This window comes from Eublepharis macularius, chromosome 8 (genome assembly GCF_028583425.1).
Source record: "Eublepharis macularius isolate TG4126 chromosome 8, MPM_Emac_v1.0, whole genome shotgun sequence".
Lineage (NCBI taxonomy): Eukaryota > Metazoa > Chordata > Lepidosauria > Squamata > Eublepharidae > Eublepharis > Eublepharis macularius.
In genome coordinates this window covers 92558792-92581338 of record NC_072797.1, presented here as the reverse complement: position 1 = coordinate 92581338, position 22547 = coordinate 92558792, and the positions used below count along the sequence as shown (strand labels likewise).

Sequence of the window (22547 nt, the reverse complement as noted above, 5' to 3'; positions counted from 1 at the left end):
AGGTCAAGCTAATCTTTTTGAAGATCCATTCTTTCTTCCTGAGGCCTAGCAAAGCAAATAGTTGCCCGGAGCTGCCAAAATCCAGTTAACATATGGCCAATGCCATTTTTAAATCCTATGTTATGGCTTGAAATCTTGGTTTAGGGATTCCATTAAGTATCCTACCTCCAGTAGGCAGGGTGGAAAGTCATTTGTGAATGGAACATTGCATTTTCTATTTGTTGTGCTGTAGAAATATTTTATTCCTTTCAAGTTTAAATGTCATGAGTTCCTTCAAACTAAAATTCTGCCTTGTTTGGGGGATTCACAGTTTTTAAAATTTACCAAATTATTTCTTTGCTGTGCTGATACCAAAATAATTTAGAGATTTTAATAAGAGAATTAACACCTCTGGTGGTCTGGGAACAGTCTGGATGTTGGAAAGTGAGGATCTTTTAAATATTTTGTGGGTTTTTTTAATGTGCTGGGGGAAACTGGCTAGAGTGTAAGGTGTGGGGTTAGGAAACACTCAGTTTTCCCCATGTTCCCCTAAAATACTTGAATAGATATCTTATATGTGTTGCACTGAAACTCTCCCCTAAGAGGAATAAGTATATAAACAAACTGTACTGTAACATGCACATCTACTCATAAAAAAGGTTTGCTTCTAACTTTTTTCAAGTTCTTCAAGCCAAGCTTAAGGAAGGGCAACAGAGCCAGAACACACTCCAAAGCCTGAACAAACTCAGGGTTAAATCTAGGGATAAGAAGTCTACAGCCAGCCTGGCTGGTGGTTATGAGTGAAATGAACCACTGGTTTAACTCAGGGTCAAGAAGACAGCTCATCACAAACAAAGTTATTTCAAGAAGTAATACAGGCCAGACTTTCAGATGAAATTCCATAACAATACAAGGAAAACAGAATTACATAAAACCATGTAAGATTACCTTGTAGAAGCAAAAGTCAAGAGCCAGTATATAAAGCCCAAACTGTTTGAGCATGTAGGCATCTTTGGAATTCTGACATAGGCTGGTGGGCACAACCACAAAATGGCTGCAACAGGGGGAAGAGCCAATTACAATGTCAGAAAGTGAGGTTGTACATAACTCTAACAGTAACACTTCAACACTTCAGGCAGAAGGATGCCTGAACTCAACAGGATGCCTTTTAAAATGAACGTATTGTCTAAAGATATTTGCTTGCATACACAGTTTACCTTCAATCATGCAGTGAAGATCTTCGTGCTGTGGTGGCACCTACTGCCAAAAGCAATGTTTCATTTTGTTTTTTAATTTACTCAGCCAATCTGATCTCAAATGGCCAATCAAAAGTTCTGCTGGGCAAAATCCCCACATTGCCCCACCCACTTTCTTAAAACACTTAGTGGTCACCAGGAAAGCTGTTGGTGGGTGCCATCACGGTTTCCAAGGCTGGGGATCCTGATGTTATGGTTAAAGTGTCAGAATATGATCTGGGAGACAAATTCCCACTGTACTATGGAAGCTTGTTTAGACTCTATGTACCAGTCACACATTACCATCCTAACCTACCACACAGGGCTGTTGTGAGGATATAATGGAGGAGAACAATGTAAGTCACTTTGCTTCTCCACTGGGGAGCAAGGTGGGGTATAAATGCAGTAGATAGATAAACTGATTGGTGAGGAGACAGACCTTGTGTGAGGAGACAGACCCGTAATCTGTGTGAATTTCCTCTCTGAATTCTAATTTATACTCCCACAGGTAGTGTAGGGAAGAACTGCAGGAGGCAGGGAAAGACATGTTCTGCTAATGAAGCTCCACTCACAGCTCTCTGGATCCAGCAAACAGAGAATATACTGTGGGTGTCCATCTTTACCCCCTGAACTATGATTCTTCTGTTGCTCTTAATATGAAGCTACAAGTGAGGAGGTTTCTTTTTGGAAAAAAAAATGCTCTGCTACTATTCAATTTATACTTCACATTTCACTTAACCATTTTGTCCCTTATTTTCCAGAGGTTTTATTATGTTCAGTTTGATTTTTTTTCAAAAAAAACCTTTAAACTAATTACACCTATCTTTCAAAATCCCTGCAGTTTCCATATTCTCTCTTAGGTAAAAATATCAGGCTATTTCTAAAAATTAATACAAAAGTTCTAATGAAGTAATTATGCTTTTCAGTCAAAACAGAACAGGATTTTCACAAGCCAAAATCAGTTATGCCCAAGCGTGGTGACTAGCTTTATGTAAGGATATGTCAGTTTAGGCAATTAAGGCATAGCGGTGTTTATTTATTTAGGGTATTTTTATACCCCACCTTTCACCTGACACAGTCAGAATCCAAGGCAGGTAACAACGGGGGGGGGAGTATTAAAATCATATTTCCATTATTTTTATACACTAATATTGGAAATCAACCTTAACCAAAAAAATGTTTGCCGATATGTGGCAAAATAGATAGCTGTGTTTCCCAAGAAAAGTCCCAGAGGTAGCTCAGAATCAGAATGTTAACTATAACATTTCAGACCTCAATGTGTAGCATGTTCACTTATCTTTAGAATTTATTGTTTAGAATAATAAAAACTGTGTGAGACATAAATCAGATGTCACAATGTAAAATAGCTATACAAATATTAAACAACAAGATCTAACCTGTTTAATATTTGTATAGATATGTTATCCTGCAAACAATACTAGGGTAGCTTCAGACTTTAATTTAAAATGATACTGTTTACTTACCTGTAGGCATTCCATACTGCCAGCATTAATTTAAAGAGGTGTTTACCATATTGGCAGGCTCTTACATGTGTACTTCTAATACCACAGCAGATGTACTCTTGGCCTGCTAATACCGCATGCATATGAGCTGGCACACACAGCAAGTATATTTTAAATGCTGCACTGCCTACATTAAATGCCTGCTTTCCATGTGGCAGTATCACGTTTGTGTACAGATATTACCAAAAGTACCAGTTAAAGAAATGCAAATTATTTACGCTTCCCCTTTTTTATTTCCTTGTGTAATATGAAAATGACCACACAGATAACCACCACCCCCATAATGAACATCTAGAACTCACACATCTCACTATGGAGAAAATACCCATCTCCCATTTCCACCATTGCACAGAAAGGAGAAAAAGAAAAAAAATGAAGCAAGTATGCTTTTTTTTGTCAACGCATTTGTAACTGTTAAAGCCACCATCACTATAGACTGTCATCTACTTAAAGTCTGCATAATTTAGGGTTGCCAGCTCCAAGTTGGGAAATTCCTGGAGATCTGGGGGATGAAACCTAGAGAAACCTGGAGAAAGTGGGGTTTGTGGAGGAAAAGGACCCTGACATGGCATAATTCCATAGAGTCCACCCCCTAAAGTAGCCATTTTCTCTAGGTGAACTGATCTCTGTGGCCTGGAGACCAGTTGTAATTTCGGGAGATCTCCAGCTACTACCTGGAGGCTGGCAACCCTAGCATAATTTATGATTCTAAGAATCAAGCAGAGCACCACAAGCCATGCATCATGAACTAGCCCTTAACACACACACACACACACACACACACACACGCACACATGCACACATAGACACACACACACATGCACACATAGACACACACACAAGGTGTTATACCCTGGGGCAGGAAAGCAGCAATGGTAGATAGGTGTAATCTAAACACAATTACAACCTGTAAAACCATTGACTTCAAATGATTTAGAAAAATGTAACTCCGGTTAGGATGGCATTGTTATTGTTCCTGGTGGGCCACTTCATATGGCTGGCTATAGATTGTGAATCCCCTGCCCCCACCCTCTTCTCCCACTTACCTGGCCAGCAGGGGGTGGAGAACACACCCCTGGAGCACGCTCCCAGGTGGCACAGTGTGCTTCTACATGCCGCATCAGCCAGATTCAAGCCAATTCATGCCCAAATCAGGCCAGATTGGGGATGATTCGGCCAGAATCCAGCCACTGTGGAGTGTGGGGGCACTCCCAGGGCAGCATGTGGCCTGCATGATGATGTCACTTCCTGGAAGTGATGTCATCATGCAGGTTGGGAGTGCATGCTATGCATGCACACAAAGAGGATCACACAACTTCCCGCTGGGAGGTTTAGGGGACCTGACAACCCTAGCTGACTAACTGCATTCAAGAATGGGGATCCCATTCTCTCAGTGGGGACAGAGGATCCCTTGCTCCCAGCCTCCACCCCCTCACACTCACCTGGCCAACAGGGGAAAAGGCACGGGAAATGAGCCCAAGAGCCTCGCAATGTGCTCCCATGGAACACTTCCTTGTTGCACTAGGAATGATGTAATTTCTGGCGCAACAAGAAAGTGAAGGCCCTCACACGGGGCTGAGTTGATAAAAATTGTCCTCAAATCTAGTGCTGGGGGATGATTTTTATCATATCAGCCCTGCACTGAGGTTTTTGCTTCCTTGTTGTGCCAGGAATGACATAAATACTTCTGAGATGCACGCCTCCCCCCAACCCTCCCAGACCCCTGGTTTGGGCTCCAGGCAACCTGGCAAACCTATTCAAGAGGGTAGACTATCATTGGGCAGGCCTGCCCTAGGAACATAAACATAATGACTATTAAACTATCTTACAGAGGAAAGCCAAGTTAAGTGGCAGAACATGGGTATTTTTCTTTTACTACATCTTTCTTCATAAGCTGCATCCCATGTCTTCAAAAACTGCACTATAGTTATACAGTGGGATTGCCATTTGCAATGGAATTAAACCATTCTACACACACTCTGCAGAACAATTAAAATCTTTAATAAAGCAACTCAGTCAAGGTCATAAGGTGACCTCAAGCCACTTACTATCTGTCAGCCAACCTATTTCACAAGGTAGTTTTGAAATGTGGACTAGAGAAAATGTGGACTAGAGAAAATGTGGACTAGAGAAAAAATTAACACTATCCTAAACACCATGGAAGAAAAGTGAGACACGTATAATAAATTAATATACACTTTCCCTTCAATATCAAATCATCACTAATATAATTAACGAGGTTTTTGAGTGTCCATTTCTATTTTTACTGGTTCTCTCATTCAATTATACTTTCTTTTGTTCAGCACAAAATGAGAAGTAATGGGAAATTGGGAGGTCAGAATAGGTGTTATATCTGAAGCATTAAAAGATGATTACACAGCCCTGTTTTAAGAAAGGAAGCAAGGTTTGCATTTTCAAGTAAGCTGAGAAGAACAAAAAATAGCATGAATCATTTAGGGAACAACTTCACTGCAAGGGGAAGAGAGGTAGCATCCAAAATGATCTGAAGGTATTCTTCTAGCATGGAGAATGGAGGTAATAACATTGTTTATAACACTAGAAATAGGAGAAAATCAATGAAGAAATTGTCTATGCTGTGCTTCATACAATATTCCAACAAATCTAGGGAAATGTAACTATGCTACATACAGAAGTATAACAATTTCATTTAGGGCTGCCAGTTCTCAAGTGAGGGCAGGGGATCTCCTACTCCCAGCTTCTGCCGCACACCACCACTTACCTGGCCAACGGGGGGGCGAAGGCATGGAGAATGGGCCTGGGATACAAAATATTTCCCAGGCAAGCCTGCAGGGAGCACACTCCTGGTGGAGTCCAATGACATCACTTCCAGGAGTGATGTCTGTAAGGAAATTGTCAGCACAAAGCCAGGTTTGGGGTAAAAATGGCTGAACTCAGAGCTGAATTAGACGAGACAAATTACACGAGGCTATGAGTGTCTAGAATCTTGTCTGTTCCTACCTGCTCATGTCTATTTTACCCAGGATGAACACGTGTGCTGTAGCCTAGTTTGTGCACATGTCACGTAACCGGTGTAGTCACAGTTGCACGTGTCCATGGTCATAATCAGTGAGTCACCATTGCAGAGCATCAGTTTTGTGCAGCTTCCACTTCCCTCTCCCCTCTTTTTGCCCTTCGATCCGGCTTACACCCGAACTGTTTGCTTTTGATCCAGCATGTTTTAAAATCTCCCATTTTCTAGTTGACACCACCGCCTCCCTACTCCTCCTTCCTGCATCCTCCTTCTCCCTTAACTTCCTCCTCCTCCTCGTCATGCAGCGTCTTCGGTTGGAATAAGGAGGAGGAGGGAAGAAAGATGGTGGCAATGCAATTAAGCATCTGATCACACACAGTCCCAGCATGATGACATCACCTCCAGAAAATGATGTCATTGTGCCAGCAGTGGACATGCTCCTACTCTTTGTGTGAGGCTAATTCAGCCTGTTGGGGGACAAAATTGACCCCTGCAAAGTATGAGAGTATGACCACTGCCAGGCACAATGACTTTACTTGAGGAAGTAACATCATCGTGCCCACTGGGGAGCGTGCCTGCTGAGCGCTTGCCCAGGAGGTCCCTTGCCTTCCTGGCCCATTCCCCATGCCTTTCCCCCCTGCCACCCAGGTAAGCAGTGGCAAGGGGTAAAGGCTGGGTGCAGAGGATCCTCCACCGCCATTGGGGGATGGCAGCCCTAATATAGTGGTAGGCCTCAAAATTCCAAGCATCCTGTCCACATCCTCAGACTGAATAAACTAAAAGGTATCCCATATAACGTGACAAGTTGGTGCCCTGGCATCATCTATGTCACTGCTAATGTAGAGTCCAAGCTGGAATGGATACAAGAGGTTTTATCTGCAAAGAGCTGAGCAAAATAGTCACAGTGAGCAACCGAGCAATCCAACGCCTCCTGCAGGCCAGATCCCAACAGGTCTCTGACCACCTGACAATTCTGCTGGCCTACACGGTGCAGATGCAATGGTGACAGAAAAGAGTTGTTTCTTTGCTATCTCTGCTACCACAACATACACTTTAAAATAATATTTTACCCATATCTTATTGGATTCATCCCAAGTCTTCCTCCACTGTTGCTCTAGACATCTCCCTTGCCTTTTCATCATCCACAGCCCCTCAATAAACCTTGAGAGGGGCTGCCTGGGAGTGATCATGTCAACCTCCTGGGGCATTTCCTCATTCCAGAGGTCAAGGATGCATGAACAGGAGCACGAAATATATTAAAAGGAAAATCTCCTACAGTCATCAGAAAGCCATCCGGATCCATCTGGCTCCAAAAGATACAACCACTCATGATACAACACCTAATTATGCTTTAAAGACATTAACATATTGTCAGTGTTGAATGTGATCAAGAAAATAAAAGTTTTAGTCCAACAATGCAAAAACTTGTATAACTTTTGACTTATTTATATAGTGATCACCAGGAGAGTAAATTGGACTGGAGCTACAGCACTGGATAGAGTTGCCATGCCAAGCCTCTGGCAAGATGCTGAGACAAGGGGACATGTAATATCAGCTACATCACTGACATCACTAATGTACTTCTGGGTACAACCTAGAAATGGCAGAAGGAAGCTCTATGGTATGGTGGCCCATACCTTATGGAATGACCTACCTGAAGAGGTCAGGAAAGCTCCCACTCTCCTAGCTTTCCTCAAACCATACAAACCCAAATTATTCAAGAGGGCCTTTTTGATAAGAGGGCTGTACTGTAAAGAAGTGGTTGCAAAGAGATGTGTTGATAAAAGGACAGGGACTATACTATTTTGTACTGTTTGTTGTTAAGCGTGATCCTACTGGGCAGTCTATGCATTTTTTAATATACCAGGTTTAGAATTTCTTATGCTCTGTTGATTGTATTGATTTACACTGTTTAATTCATCTTGAATCTTAGTGAGAAAGGTGGGCTACAAATAATGTAAATAAATAAATAACAGTGTAGCCATGGAAAATTCATAGTGGTCTATCTTTATGGAACAGAATCTCATCATATAGAACCACATTCTCTCTCTGTCTCACACACACACAAACACACACACACAGTGTTGTTTTCCAGTAGGAACAGTTAAGGTTTGCTAGATCAATACTGGCAATATCAAGGTTGATTACTTATGGAGAAGAATAAATTAAATATTCTCAAAGAAATAGCTGATGTGAGCTATAATGTTTTTATTCTTTCCTTATTTTATTTATTTTTATGTTATTTGTAGTCTGCCTTACTCACTGTGTGTATGTTATGTGCTGTCAAGCTGCCTCTGACCTATGGCGATTCTATGAATGAGAGACCTCCAAAATGTCCCATCATTAACAGACTTGCTCAGATCCTGCAAACTGGAGGACGTGGCTTCTTTTATTGAGCCATCTCATTTTGGGTCTTCCTCTTTTCCTACTGCCTTCCACTTTTCCTAGCATTATTGACTTTTCCAGAGAATCTTGTCTTTTCATGATGTGACAACAGCAGAATAGCACAAGTACAATAGCATCGGTTTTGTCATTTTAGCTTCTAGGGAGAATTCAGGCTTGATTTGATCTAGTACCCCCCACTTATTTGTCTTTTTGGCTGTCCATGATATCCGCAAAACTCTTCTCCAGCATCACATTTCAAATTAATCCATTTTCTTCACTGTCCAACTTTCACATCCATATATAGGAATGGGGAATATCATAGTTTGGATTATATTCATCTTGATTTCCAGAGAGACCTCTTTATCTTTAGGGATCTTATCTAGCTTCCTCACAGCTGGTCTTCCAAGTCTCAATCTTCTTCTGATTTCTTCATTACTCTCTCCCTTTTGGTTGATGATTGAGCCAAGGAATAGAAAATCTTGAACAATTTCATTTTCCTCATTGTCAAATTTAAAATTATGTAATTCCTCAGTAGTCATTACTTTTTCCTGCTTGATGTTCAGCTGTAATCCTGCTTTGGCTCTTTCTCCTTTAACCTTCATCAGTAGTTGTTTCAAGTCTTCACTATTTTCTGCCAGTAATGTGGTGTCATCTGCATATCTCAAATTGTTAATGTTCCTTCCACCAATTTTCACTCCACCTTCTTCTAGATCTAATCCAGCTTTCCTTATGATATACTCAGCATAGAAGTTGAACAAGTAGAAAGACAATATGCATCTTTATCTGACACACGCTGGATTACACAGTGTAATTCAATATAATCAACAGCTGGGGCACTCAATAAACAATACAACAGAATAGAGGTTGCAGAAATTTGAAAGCAAGCAGAAATCTTGATACAGAGCTGAAACAAACATTGAAACAAAACATAAGCAATTTGACATAACATAACAAATGACAGTAACAGTGTACAGTAGTATAGTCTACAGCACCTCTCTCTTTATTGAAGCATCTCTTTGAACCCTTTCCTTACAGCACAGCCCTAATACCTGAGTAAGAAAGCCCTCCTGAATAATTCAGTGTGCACAGTTTGCAGAAACCATGTGAGTAGGAACTTTCCTGACTTTTTCAGGTAACTGCATTACCTTGGATCTCTAGCAGCACTAATGGATCCAGTATAATCCCCAGGCTCTTAACCAAGTCTGCAAGGGTCAGGTGAACCCCATTAAAAGTGGGGAGCACAATGTCCTTCAATATCTTTGTCTTCCCAACCAGCATCATTTCCATCTTGTCTGGGTTCAATTTGTTCATTTTCAGCCAACTGACTACAGCTGTCAGGCAGTGATTTAAAACCAATACTGCATCACCTGGGAATTTGGATAGATATAGACCTGGGTGCCATCTGTATACTGATGACATCCAATGACATAAGGGTCGAATAATATGAGGGATAAGATTGCACTCTCTGGAACCCCACAGCAAAAGGGAAAATATTGTGGACAAGGAGGATCTCTTTTAGCAGGGAACTGCAGAAAGTAGGGATACTACCAAAAATGCCTGGCCTCATTCCTCTCTGAATAATAGGATGTAACATAGATGCTTTAGTTGCTGCATCTAATACTGAGTAAAGGGAAACTAAATTCAGGTTGTCATTTAATAGCAACTGTGGCACAATTCCAGGGACCATTTCTGTATTCGTATTAGATCAATTATTTTCTTGATATGAACTAATTTCCTTTGTTAAAGTAGCGGTCAGCAAAACAGATAATTGTTTTGAAAGGTAAGTGTTTTTATAACGCCACCCTAAGCCCCAGCTCTGGATAGTTTAGTATGGCAAATAAGCCCTAACACTCAAGGTATGACCAGCAGTCTGCTGTGTCAATTCTGTGCTAGTGCTAGAATTACACTGGCCCATGCCCCCACAATTCCAGCAAGGGCATATAATTGGCAATGGCAGGGATGTTGACATGTCAGCATATCATGTTAACCTTCTTTCCTGGTACCTACTTTATGCATCGTCCTACCAAGCTTTTCTCCCTCAACAGTCGCTAGCATTAAGTGTGTGCAGTGCAGACAAGGTCTTATATAGGGATATGGAAACAGAAAAAATGAGCCGAAAATACACATAGAACTCACAGGTTCAGCTCGTTAAAGCAGGTTCCAGAACACTGAATCAAATCCTGGAAACTAAATTGTAATGAGTCCCTACTGTCAAAAAGTTTGTGTGTTTCGTTTTGTCCCTTCCAACAGCATTCACCATTCAGATCCCAAGGGGAGAGAGACTATATGTTATTTAATTACCTCTGTAAGCAGGAAGAGGGAATGAGCACAATACACGTAAGTGCATCTCCTCACCTCCCACCCCCTTGCTACCCAGGAAATGGCATTCTCTCCCTCCTTATCAATTGGGTTCTTGCAAAGGGAGACCCTCCCCTCCCCTCCTATCAACATTTGGAAGGGAGTCGTCAATCATAGGCTGCAATTCAAAAGACACTTCCTTGAGAGTAAGCACTATTGAATAACATTGGTCTTACATCTGAGTAGACCTGTTTAGGACTGTTTCCATAGTCTTTCAGGACTCTTCCTTTTCCTGAGTCAAATGGCAAATATGTACCTACTCTCCCCTTTCAAAAACCATCCTGCCTCCCCCTACAGCAAAAGGAAAACTTATGGGAAACACATAGGTCTGTTTGGGCGGGGTGGGGATTCAACCAATCATTTTGCCTGCCTGCATAATAAGTTACTGTCACTATAGAAAAAGAAAAAATGAACATGAAGCAGGATTGTTTTTAATGTTGCTGCATTGCACCCTGCTGCCACTGCTCCATCTACCAACACTCACCTTCAGGTCTGTTGATGTGTGTGTGTGTTATTATGCTTAAGGACAACTCAGTGGATCAGTTGGCTAGACTAGGAGGGGGACTGATGGTTGATGCTGTTTTTGGTTAAGCACGAAAACAGATGCCACAGAGCCTCATTTTCCCACTCCCCCATTGAAAAGAACAGCATGCATTTGTACACGTGCAGCTGACGCATGCACAATGGACTGAAAAGTCATGAAAATGAAAAAAAACAAATGGATCAGTTCCAAGCTGGTACTAGCCGAACCAGAACAATCTAGTAATGAAATGGAATTATTCTGGAAGCAAAATGGAAACAGAAACTTTCTTGGTGCACTCCCCTAGACTTACAGAGATGTTGGCAGCATAGCACCACATCGACAGAACAGTGCCAAACCAGTATCACTTCCTCCCTGTTCATTAATACCAAAGGAAAGACATGAGATCCATTATGTCCCCGTTTATGCCTCCCTTAGTCCTTGGAAGAAGGGCTGGATGCAAATGTGATAAAATAAATAGCTTTTCTCTAGCTTTCATGAACATATTTCTAATCCAGTGTCCTCGGCATATGAATTAAGATGCATACAGCAGTGTAACTAATTAGTAAAGGAATGTATTTTTAATACAAAGTAGAATGAGTAAATCTTGCTTTTCCACAATTCCTATACTTGCATACACCATATATCAACCAAAAGATAGGGCTCTAAAACCCAGTCTTGGTTTAAGCTACCATCCTTTACTACTGTCCTTTAAACCTGCACTGCAATCTATTGCTTTATATTCAGTGAAGCAGGTCGACCATCTTTTACAAAGGGTCTGCATGTTACAGACTGTACCCATTATAATTTTAGGTTATTTTTCATTCTACTTGTCTACCTTTCTGCTGTGCCATTGCAGTTTTACTCAATGATGCTCCAAAGTAAACTCAATCCCAAAGAGGCTTAAGAAGTAAATAAAAAACTGGGAAATAAATGTCATTAATTTGCCCTCGAGTCTTGATTCTTTCTGCTGCAACTCATACTGTTTACCTAATTTTTAATCATTAAGTCTCAAGGCTGAAATAAAGAACATACTGAATTTTGGACACTGGAGTTCCAAACCTAACCCTTGGCCCCTTGACGACCTAGCTGACTGTACTCTTGCCAATTAATCAGCTGGCTAGAATCTGTAATTGCATGACTCATATTAAGCATTCTTCAGACTACTCAATAATGACCTCATATTCCACAAAGGGAATCCTCATCACTTCTGGATGACTGAAAAGCAATTTTTAAAAACATTAACATTCCACTGCTAGTGTTACTTTCACAGGAACACCATAAAATGTACGTGGAGGAAAGACAAACTATTGCTACTGTTTGAAAAATAATCCAGCCAGCAGTGTGTGTGTGGATACAAATAAGAGGCAATTTACATGTTTTATGCATACAGCATTTTACAGAGAGTGGTAAAGGAGCACCTGATGGTGATTTTTGTTGGGACTGTCAAATCAAAATTTAAAAGTATGACATATACCTAGATGCTGCAGGTGCTTTTAAAAGCATCTTAAAGCAATCTGGGTATTTCAGGAGCTAAAGAACACTACATAATATAATACTAGACTTCATAATATAATATTAGACTTTATAAGTACTGTGTGCTTCCTCTTTCTTCAATTGACTTCATGACCGCGAAAGTAACTGTTGTCTATATTTAGTTGCCCACAGATCTAAGTAGCACACACATACGTATATTTAATTTAGAGTTTGCACTGGGGGGCCAGCCAGTCAATTTTTATTAACTTTTCAGTAAATGTGCTCCTTCCTGGCTTCCAGAACCCCAAAGGCTAAATTGTCAGTTCATGTGAATAAACATGACTTTGCTCGCAGTCTTATGCAATGTCAAGCACGTACAGCTGAAAAACATGGTTCGAAGTCCTATATTTAGATACTATTTTATTTTTCCACTCATGCTGCATTAAACAGCATCATGTGCACTCACTCATTTAAGTCATGAAATCATCACTCTAGCATTCCATTATTAAAGAACTATGATTTACAGACATTGTCTCAGAGAAACTCCTGTTTCTTGATGCTCTGCAAATCTTGAGGCAAATTCCACATTCTCTGACTCTCTTGGCAGTGCATTAGTGAACACATGCCCATCCATGATGCTGCATAGCACAATCAGCGGAGAATTTGGCCAGATGGAACAGATGTATCTAGAGTTATGAGAACAAGCATCTCCTCGAGCACAAGTGTTTTCTTCTACGACAGAATATCAAGAAGAAGCCTAAAATGACTTCACAGAGGCCAATGGATTTATATGAGGAACATGAATGGTCTTAGATGCTTAAAATAACCTTCTGGTGCTTCACAGCAGGACAGAAAAGGTTGGGGGTTTCCATTAGGGTGTACACTGAAAAAAATGTTTCAAATCCAGGGTTTCCAAATGAGCTCTGTAGCATTTTTGTTTTTTTCCAGGTGGAACACGGCTGGTTCAGATTTAATTTGTTGGGGGGGGGGGTTATTATGAGTTTCAGCCCTGTTCTTTGCAATGAAACCTTTGAGGCTCTTTGGGGTAGCTGTTTTGGCTTAACAGAACCAAAATCTCACAAAACACAGTCTTCACTCTAAACCACCAACCCACTGAGTTTGAGCGCACACAACAAAGACCCCAAAGAATGTTTGGAGATGGCATTAAGGTTAAGCAAGTGCTGGGTAGCCACACACACAGTGTTCTTTTTTGGGGGGGGGGGGTGAGGCTCTGGGGCAGCAGTTTTTACACTTAACCGGAAACGGCATCAGCCATTAGTCTACCTCTCTCTAAACAACTGATCCATCGAATTTTTCCTCAAGCACAATATACACAATAGCAGACCCCAGAGAAGGCAAGTATCAGCAGGGGCACGAAGAAACTGGCTGGCAAAGTGGTAGCGGGGCCATGGCCAGCACCCAAGCAGGAGGGAGCTCCAATCAGCACAACAGAGTGACACTTTTTTAAAAAATCCTGCTTTAGGTTCATTTTTTTCTTTTTCTAAGTCACGAGGACAGTGCCAATAAATTATTTACCTTTGTATCCTGCTGTTGCTGCCATGTTTCCTTGTGCTTTGCAACTTTTGTTCCTTTGATGAGGAACGAATCTGAATCCTTGCCTCTGACACTCATCATTCTGCTGCAAAATGGGGTGTTCTCACCAATCACTGCCCAGGTCCAGGCAGGCAGGCAGCATGATTGTTTGACCACTGCCCACCCCTAAACAGACCTGAGTTTTTTCCACAAGTTTTCTTTTTGCTGTGGGTAAGCAGGGTCATTTTGGCAAGGGAAGAGAAGGCCAGTGGCTCACAGGGGGCTTGATTTAAGTTTGATGTGGAGAATTTGCTTTTAAATAATATTTTGGTAGATGCTGGATGTAGGGGGAAGCAATCATAAATAAGTCTACTTGGACATAAGGCCTGTGTTATTCAATAGTGCTTACTCCCAAGGAAGTGTCTTTAGGATTATAGTCTATGACTGAAGACTTCCAGAGCTTTTACCAAGTTCGATTGATTGACTGTCCAAGTGCCCTGATGGAGTAGAGGAGATAGACCAGTGCTGCTCAGATATCTCCGCTAAAAAAGAACCAAAGAACCAAAATAAAACATATAAACCTTTTAGTGGGAGAGTACCATTATAACTTGGTTTCCTGGATTGGGTTTACCATTCCAGATGCCGTTTTAACAAAATAAATGCACAAATTTCAGGAGTGTTTCTGGCTCATTTGTTTCACTTTGCACATCTCTAGTTTCCATCTCATTCAGTACCAAGGAGTAAATAAATGCAACCTAATAAAAAGAAGGAAGGACTATTTAATAGAAATAATGAGCAGCATGCAAAATACATAGGCAGTGCAATCCTGAGGCCCACTCGGCCACTGGCCATGCACTGCCATAACTGTGGCATTGCCAGTCCGCCCCCTAAGGACTTTGCTGGGAAAGCTGCGCTGGTGGCCAAGCACAGCAAGGTGCGACCAGGAAGGAATGCTCCCTAGTCATCCTGGCAATGCCAACAGAATCCCCCAATCGCAGGGCAGCTGCAGTTGACAGCACTATGAGTGGCAGGGAAAGGCATAGCCAGTCTGCAGACCATGCCACGTTTGCTGTTGTCAGCTGCTAATGCTACTCCCCTGCCTTGTAAAGAGTGGGTGCACAGGGCAGAAAGACCCCAGCGATTGGGCTTGCCACACCCCAACAGAGGTGTCTGCTTCAAGAGGAGCCCCACCTTGTGGAGAAGCATTACACTAAAGGTGCAGACAGCATGCCCACCCACCCAGTCACCCATCCCCCATCCCTGACAAGGACCAGGCTGGCAGCTGAAGCACCACTTGTTTAAAAACTCCTCCCCCCTGCTGCCACCACTCCGAGAAACATGCACCCTCTCCTTGGAAAGATAGACCAGAAAGGCAGCAGGACCCGGCAAAGATTGCACCCACAGCCCCCGGCACCCAGAATCAGTCCCCCAACTCTTGGAGAGGCAGTTCCTTAGAGGCAAGTGCAGGGGCGGGTCCTGTAACAAATGACAGGAATGCCCACTGGAAACAAGAGAAGCTAGAAGGCCCACTGGATATGAATGCCCATCAACTTGCAGCAGCTCCACTGAAATACATCACTGCATCAAAAAGATGCGAGGGGAATGTGGGGTGGATCTTGAGAGACGTGCTCCGGTGCCGAGATGACAGCCCCCAGAGTGGAATGATGGCCTCCAGGACCAAAGAAACTGTTCCCGAGGCCATCATCCCATCCCCAGTGCAAGATTCCCAAAGTCCATCCCTGTCTCCACAAACAGCAGAAGGGAGAGAGGTCTGGCCTTGCGGGGGAGGAGCCCAAGAGAGTAAACACAAATAATATGCAAAAAGCGTGTATGCGTTAGTCAGAGGGAGAGAAAAGTAATGTGTAAAGCAACTACAGAAAAGTGATGCGAAACTCTCATGAAATCCAATCTGAATTTAAGCTGTTCTGACTGTAGGAATAAACCTGAACTGTTTTAAAATTAAGTAAAACTGATGCAAATTGTTTGGAGATCACACACATTCATTCTCTTCCATTAGATTAGCACAGACTTCATAACACTATGAGCATGATTTGCATACTATCTGGCACATGTAATGGATGGAACAGGAGGCACATCATGTATGACCAGCAATGTACCTTAATCTAGCCCCAAATGTAGAAAAATCACGTAGAAGCACACCTGATACCACATCATATGCATATATTACCATGCCTGAGCAGGCTTGGTATAGCAAGGCAAGGACCCCCTGCTTCCACTTGCTGCTGCCTGAAAAACACAACAGATCCACAGAGCTGGAGCACAGAGGTCCAAATTAAAGTATGTGAAGGGAGGGCCATTGCTAGGCCTGGATGGCCAAACAGTATCCAAGAGGATCAAGGAAGCCTTGTTCACTTATCAGATGCTGTGGAGTGATGCTGTAGAGATACATTGGCCTGTTTGCCTAGACTCTGCCACTGACTTCATCACCTTGCAGTAGAGTTGCCAGCCTCCAGGTAGTGGCTGGAGATCTCCTGGAATTACAACTGGTCTCCAGGCCACAGAGATCAGCTCACCTGGAGGAAATGGCTACTTTTGGGGGTGGACTGTATGGAATTATGCCATGCCAAGGTCCTTCCCAAACCCCACTTTCTCCAGGTTTCACCCTCCAGATCTCCAGGAATTTCCCAACTTAGAGCTGGCAACCCTACCTTGCAGTGTATACTGAGTTAGCAGGCCTCCCGGGCAACACAACCCGCTCCACATGCCTCCCTTGCAATGAATGCCCTGCTCCACAAGCAAAGAGCAGGATCACGCATATGTTTTTGCATCAGCTTCTTAGATCAATACAACTATTATCCTTCCTCCTAAGTTGTTCAGTGTGTGAAATTACTGTACCCATAACCAGAGTCACTATCTATAAAGTCAGATTATTTCTATTTTGCCTAATGAAAAAATCTGTGTTTAGATGTTGGCATTAACTTGCATGGAAAAAGTTAGAATAATATATCTATTTTTTTAACTATTTGGCATTTCATAACTTCTAGGAGCAATAAAAGAAAAATAGTTTATTTCAAATTACTTTCTTCAGTAGCATAAATATACTGGTTCTGTTTCAACTTTCTAGTTCTAACAGCCTTAAAAATATGCATTCTACTGATTTAGCATAATAAATGAACTATACATCAACATATTTACCTAACTATTTTATGTACATTTCCTTTGGAGATCTACCTGAACATCATTTCTATAAGACACACGTATTATATGAAAGTTTTCTTAGGACAGGAAAAGCAGTTTCTTACTACCATCATACAGAAAGAACTACATAGTCAAATGCTTCTGTGAAGAGCATGCTGGTTCACTGAAGCTCTAACGTCCTCCACCCTTGGGGAATAAAATGCAACCTATATTTCATGAAGTTTACTACAAACCCTCAAGACAAAAATCACTGAGGTTTTATTAACATGTCAATATACTTGAACGAAATTCTTGCCAGTTAAAAACAAAGGAGGAAATGATACTAACTCCTTAATTTTATCGCCTAAGTGGCATTTAAACACAACACAGTTTAACAAATATTCTTGGGAGTATACAATTAATACACATTATTTCTTCAAACTAAAAGCTTTTCCCATTTAATTTGGCAAATTAATCAACTATAGTTTTTGTTGATTAATAGGTCATAGGTATTAATAAGTGAATAATTTATTTGTTCAGGATATTTTTGTTCCTGTATGTTACTGTAAGAGAAAACTAAAATTAAAATATTAAAGACAGCCTTTTGTGATAGCCTTTATTAACTGCACTTCTTTCAACATCTCAAAATTGGGACCTATTATAAAGGCATGGATAACAGGGACATTAATTTTAAAATTTAATCAATTAATTAATCGGCTCGTCTGTTAAGCTGCAGATCATTTATCAACTGTAAAATATTTGACTGGATGACAATTCTAATTATTATTTTGTTTAAACCACCCAAACTATGCACATATTGTTCAGTTGCTGAACACAGTAAAAGCTGCAGTAAAGCTGCCAGAGGGTGCTCTTAGCTCCTCATTCAGATGCTGGATAGTCCTAAATAGTGAAAATAACAGGCAGGTGAAAGGGCTGCTGCATAACACTGCCAGCCTTCTCAATCAACATAACTATACAAAACGTAAAGTAAGAAAGGCAAGACAAATTATTAATATTAAAATGCCTACTTATACCACATGTGGATACTGAGAGTCTTCCTAAAGCTGCCTGCACGCAGCAAGACAATCACCCAATCCTTCCTCACAACTGGGCGAGGTCAGTGGCACAAAAAGCTTAGGAAATACATAAGCCTCCTTCACATCAAACACTCAATCAGCTTCTTGGAATTCTACTTTCCATAGCAGTATTATGGAATTTGTTCCACAAATTCACTGAAAAGAGAAGGGAAAACTGCAAGAATCCATCACAGTCGACAGTAAGCTTGTGGCTTGTTTTCAGTGTTAAGATTTGATTTTGTTTTAATGTTTAGAAGAACACTTCAGTCTGTAGTGTTTAATCCCCACCTTTCCCACTATTAAATGGCTACATAAGTGTTCATGCACTTAAATTATATAGAAAAGAAATGCTCATCTTTAAAGGAAAGAAAATCCTGGCTATCTCTAAGATTGTCTCTGGCACTGCAAATCATTCACACTGGTCTAGATGGAACAAAATCCAATTTGATATATGAAAGCTCCATATATCATAAAAGAAAACTACCAATGCTATGGGCATACTGAGAGAAAGTTCTCTCTGGTGCCACTGATCTCATAGGCACTAACCAATAGTAGACTGCGCTCCCAATCACAATGGCTTCCTTAGCTAGGAAAGAATCCCATTTTCCTAGCAACACTATCTTGCAAAGTGAAACGTATGATATCTGTAACACAGAAAGGCTTTTTTGAAAAATGCCACCTGGATCTCACACCAACTAATGCGCAGCAGCGGTGCATTTGTTGCGCCAGGCCCTTTTAGTGAACTTTCTTGGTTTCCAGCACTCCCTTTGCAAGCTTTACATCAGCTTTAAACACCCGCCCTCCATACACGCACCTTGTGATAACCATCCTGCCTTGCCTAGACCCACTCTTCGCCTGTAAACAACTTCGCCCCAACAGTGAGCGCGCTGGGCAGAATGTGTGTGCTCGCGTTTGAGAGATGGGCAGATGGACAGATCAGGACGCGAAAGTGCTGGCGCAAATACAGCAGGGATGCCAATGCACGCACAGGAAGCACATTGGCGGGGACTGGGGCGCGCCAAGCGGGCAGCATCCTTTGGGGGGGCGGAAGGGGGGCTTTACCATCAAAGGGAAACGACGTCTAGGGAGGGAACGGCTGGCCACCCCGCTGGACAGACGCACCTGGATGTGGCAGGAGATCTCGGAGTCGTCCAGCAACCGAATGGTGCATTTCATCTCCTGGCTCAAAGACCTGATGCTCGAGCTCCGGAACCGGATCATTTTCACCGTCCTCCTGCCGCCTCGCCTCACGCACTCGCAGGGAGAGAACATGCACCGCAGTCCTGAAGGGGGCCGACGACCAGCCCGGCTGCCACGGCCCACCTCGCCGGGAGGTCAGGAGAAAGCAAAAGAGTGACCCGGCAGCCGCCTTACGAGGCGGCAGGCGATTCAGCCTCGAGGGGGTGGCGGCGGCTCCCGCTGCTGTTGCTGGGCGAACATCATGCTGCCGTGGAGGCGGCGGCGGCGGCGGCTGCTGCTCTCCTAGCCGCCTTCTTTCCCCTTCCTTCCCAAAGGCAGCGCCAGTCCCCGCCTAAAGGGGGCCGCCGCTACGCTCTAGCCGGGTGCGCGCGGCCCTGGCGCGCACCAGGCGCTGAGGAGGAGCGCTTGTGGTGGGCTGACGGAGCTGGGATGGGATAGCGCCTGCTGCGTCAAGCGGGGCTGTTCCCGCGGCATCCCTCCCTCTTTTTCTCCTGCCGCTGCCCCTCCCCGACTCGCGGTCCCTCCCATTCTCTCGCCTTCGCCCATCACTCTTTTCCTTCCTCTTTTTTCCCCTGCCTTTGCTCCCAGTCGTTTTCGCGCTCTCCTATTCGCATTGCCTCTCCTCCTTTTGCACTTTCTCCCTCTCACCGTAGCTTCCTTTCAGTTTCTTCCACCACCCTCAGATAGGCGCTTGTCGTCTTTTCCACTTCCCCCTTTGCACCATTTCCTTTTCATTTTCTGTCCATTATGCCTCTTTGGATTCCCTTCTTCTTGTTCAGCCTGATGAAAAAGGATGTTCTAGCATCCTTTTTCTTCTTTCAGCCTCTTTTACGACCACCCTTTCCTCTCATTTTCACCTTTCCCCTCTTCTCCCATTCACTTTCCATTCTACCCTGTTTCTTCATCCCCCACCCTTTCTTTTAGCCAGTTAGTCTTATACTCAACAGTTGGACAGAAATTATGTACAGTATGTTTGGCAGCTTGTGGGGGCTGGCCTTTCCCAGTTCCTAAAAATGCCTTGTTCTGCCAAGTGGAGGATGTAAATCTTGATAATATTAGTTCCTTGGCGCCTTCCTTGGCACCTAAATGAAGCTGGGAAGAATGGGGTCATGGCTTCATATAGTGAAAAGTCAGCTGTTACCTTACTAACCTGTGGGAAAAAATAAGAAAATAACATACAGCTGAAAAGAGCTGCTTAGTCTAGCTCACAGCTCCCCAGGTGCCATAGGCAAAGGACTGCACAGAAAATAAGGGGGAGTAGGATTAAACCCCTTTACCATGTAAACATGCAATACCAGCACAGTTGTAAATTAATCAAGACCTAAGCATCTCCTAATAAATAAACAGTAAATGAAAAGAGTGGAAGGGATGAAGTACTAATTGCGCCTCTTCCTGTATAAATATTAAATGTGGTGCTTATAACATATGTTATTGCTTTATATTATTATTGTGATCATACACAAGAGTGGCCTGAAGGATTTAGACTGAAGCTACCCCATCAAGGCTCCCTCCTCCTCACACAGGACTGCTGGGAAGGGAGGGGGACAGAATCCCTGGAGGCCAGAGATATTACATTGATTTGGCATTAGACAAACATGTTGAGTGTCTGAGAGGCTGCAGCTGTCTTATGGATATGGATTTTTTAAAGGCCTTGTATCTTTGCGGGGAGGGGTTAGAACATATAACGCTTTCTTATATTGAGACAAGCCATGGCCCGTCTTATTGTCTACTATGAATGACAGCATATCTCCCAAGTTCTCAGACTGAGAATGGTCTTTCTCAGCACCTGAACTCTTTTCAGTATAGATGCCAAGTATTGTACTTGGAGCCTTCTATATGTACAGCATGTACCACAGAGCCAGGGGCCCTCCCTTGTTCCAGGGGAGAGCTGCAATGAGGGCCTCTCCTTTCAATAAAGCCTTGCATGTATGTCCTTGTCTACTCAAACATCCACTTTATCCCCTCTGGTGCAAACTTGTGCATACTCAAGTCACTCATTGGTATATGTGTTTTCTAAGAACTGTCACATGATTAAAGAAGTCTTAGTTGATTAATCATAATGACTTGGATGTTTGCAGCCAAGGAGGGTATTTGTTCCAGCACAAGGATCCTTCTGCTGACACAAGATGCTCTTTATCTGGTGCATGGCTGCCTGCATTGAAGGAAAGCACCACAGAGGGGAAATTCTGAAGAATTCACCCCATTATTTTTTATCAAATTCCAATGTATTATATTGGCATACATTTGCATATGAAAAAAATCTGTTCTTAAGCAATAATATACTATACATTCCTTGTTTTCAGATGATACGTCCTGCATGTCAGAGAATGGATGCTTCTTTTAAGATGTTCTTATCACTCGCAGTTTGTAATAAATACTTGTATTAAAAATAGGAGCACCTTCTAGCCAACCAATTGATTTATCTATTTAATAAACTTAACATTGCTACCTAGTTTTTTCTACTGTTTGCCTAGGAAAGTCAATTCTCCACATGAGCAAATTTTCCAAGTCACTGGATTTTAGGCTTCACATTGTGAGTCTCTAAACCACATCCATAATTCTAATTATCCTAACAATCAAGATGATAATCTGGTACTTTGAAAACTGTCACAATAATTCAAATTTCACTTAAATGAACAATTTTGCAATTCTGGAACTCAACAAGTTTTTAAAAGGTCAATATTGGAGGGTCACCAAGAAACAAATTCTTATTTCAAATCCTAAGAAACAATATAGTTACGTTGACTTAATTTTGACACGTGTGGTAGCAGTGAAAAAAAGAAAAAGCAATCTGATATATGGGAGAATAGGAAGAAGCAAAAACAGAAAGCAAAACCACACATATTCCAACAAGTAAATCATGTAATAGGCATGCTGTTAAGGCATGTTTGTACTGTACTTTTTTCAAGAATGTGATCATGGTGTATCTGATCACCATATTCCATATAAACTGGAGCTTGCATCTTCTCACGACTTCTGATGGTAACCCACAATAGCACTCAGAGAGGAGCTTAGGCATTTGTTCTACTCTTAGCATCATATTGTTGTAGGTAGTTAAATAATTAATAAGCCTAAAGAGGTCCAGCATGAATAAAATACACTACTACAAAGGGAATTAATTCTTTTAAGTGC

The 22547-nt window shown here is 42.2% G+C and overlaps 1 protein-coding gene across 1 annotated transcript in view; it reads right to left on the bottom strand.

Annotated features, from left to right (window-relative positions):
• The window catches only part of FRMD3 (FERM domain containing 3), a 168685-nt gene extending 148981 nt beyond the window's left edge, over nt 1–19704 (bottom strand). The window contains exon 1 of the mRNA XM_054987254.1: nt 19338–19704. Within this exon, the coding sequence (XP_054843229.1) occupies nt 19338–19487 (150 nt within the window). The 5' untranslated portion in view covers nt 19488–19704. The remainder of the gene's footprint in view (nt 1–19337) is intronic.
• Nucleotides 19705–22547: the final 2843 nt, after the last annotated feature.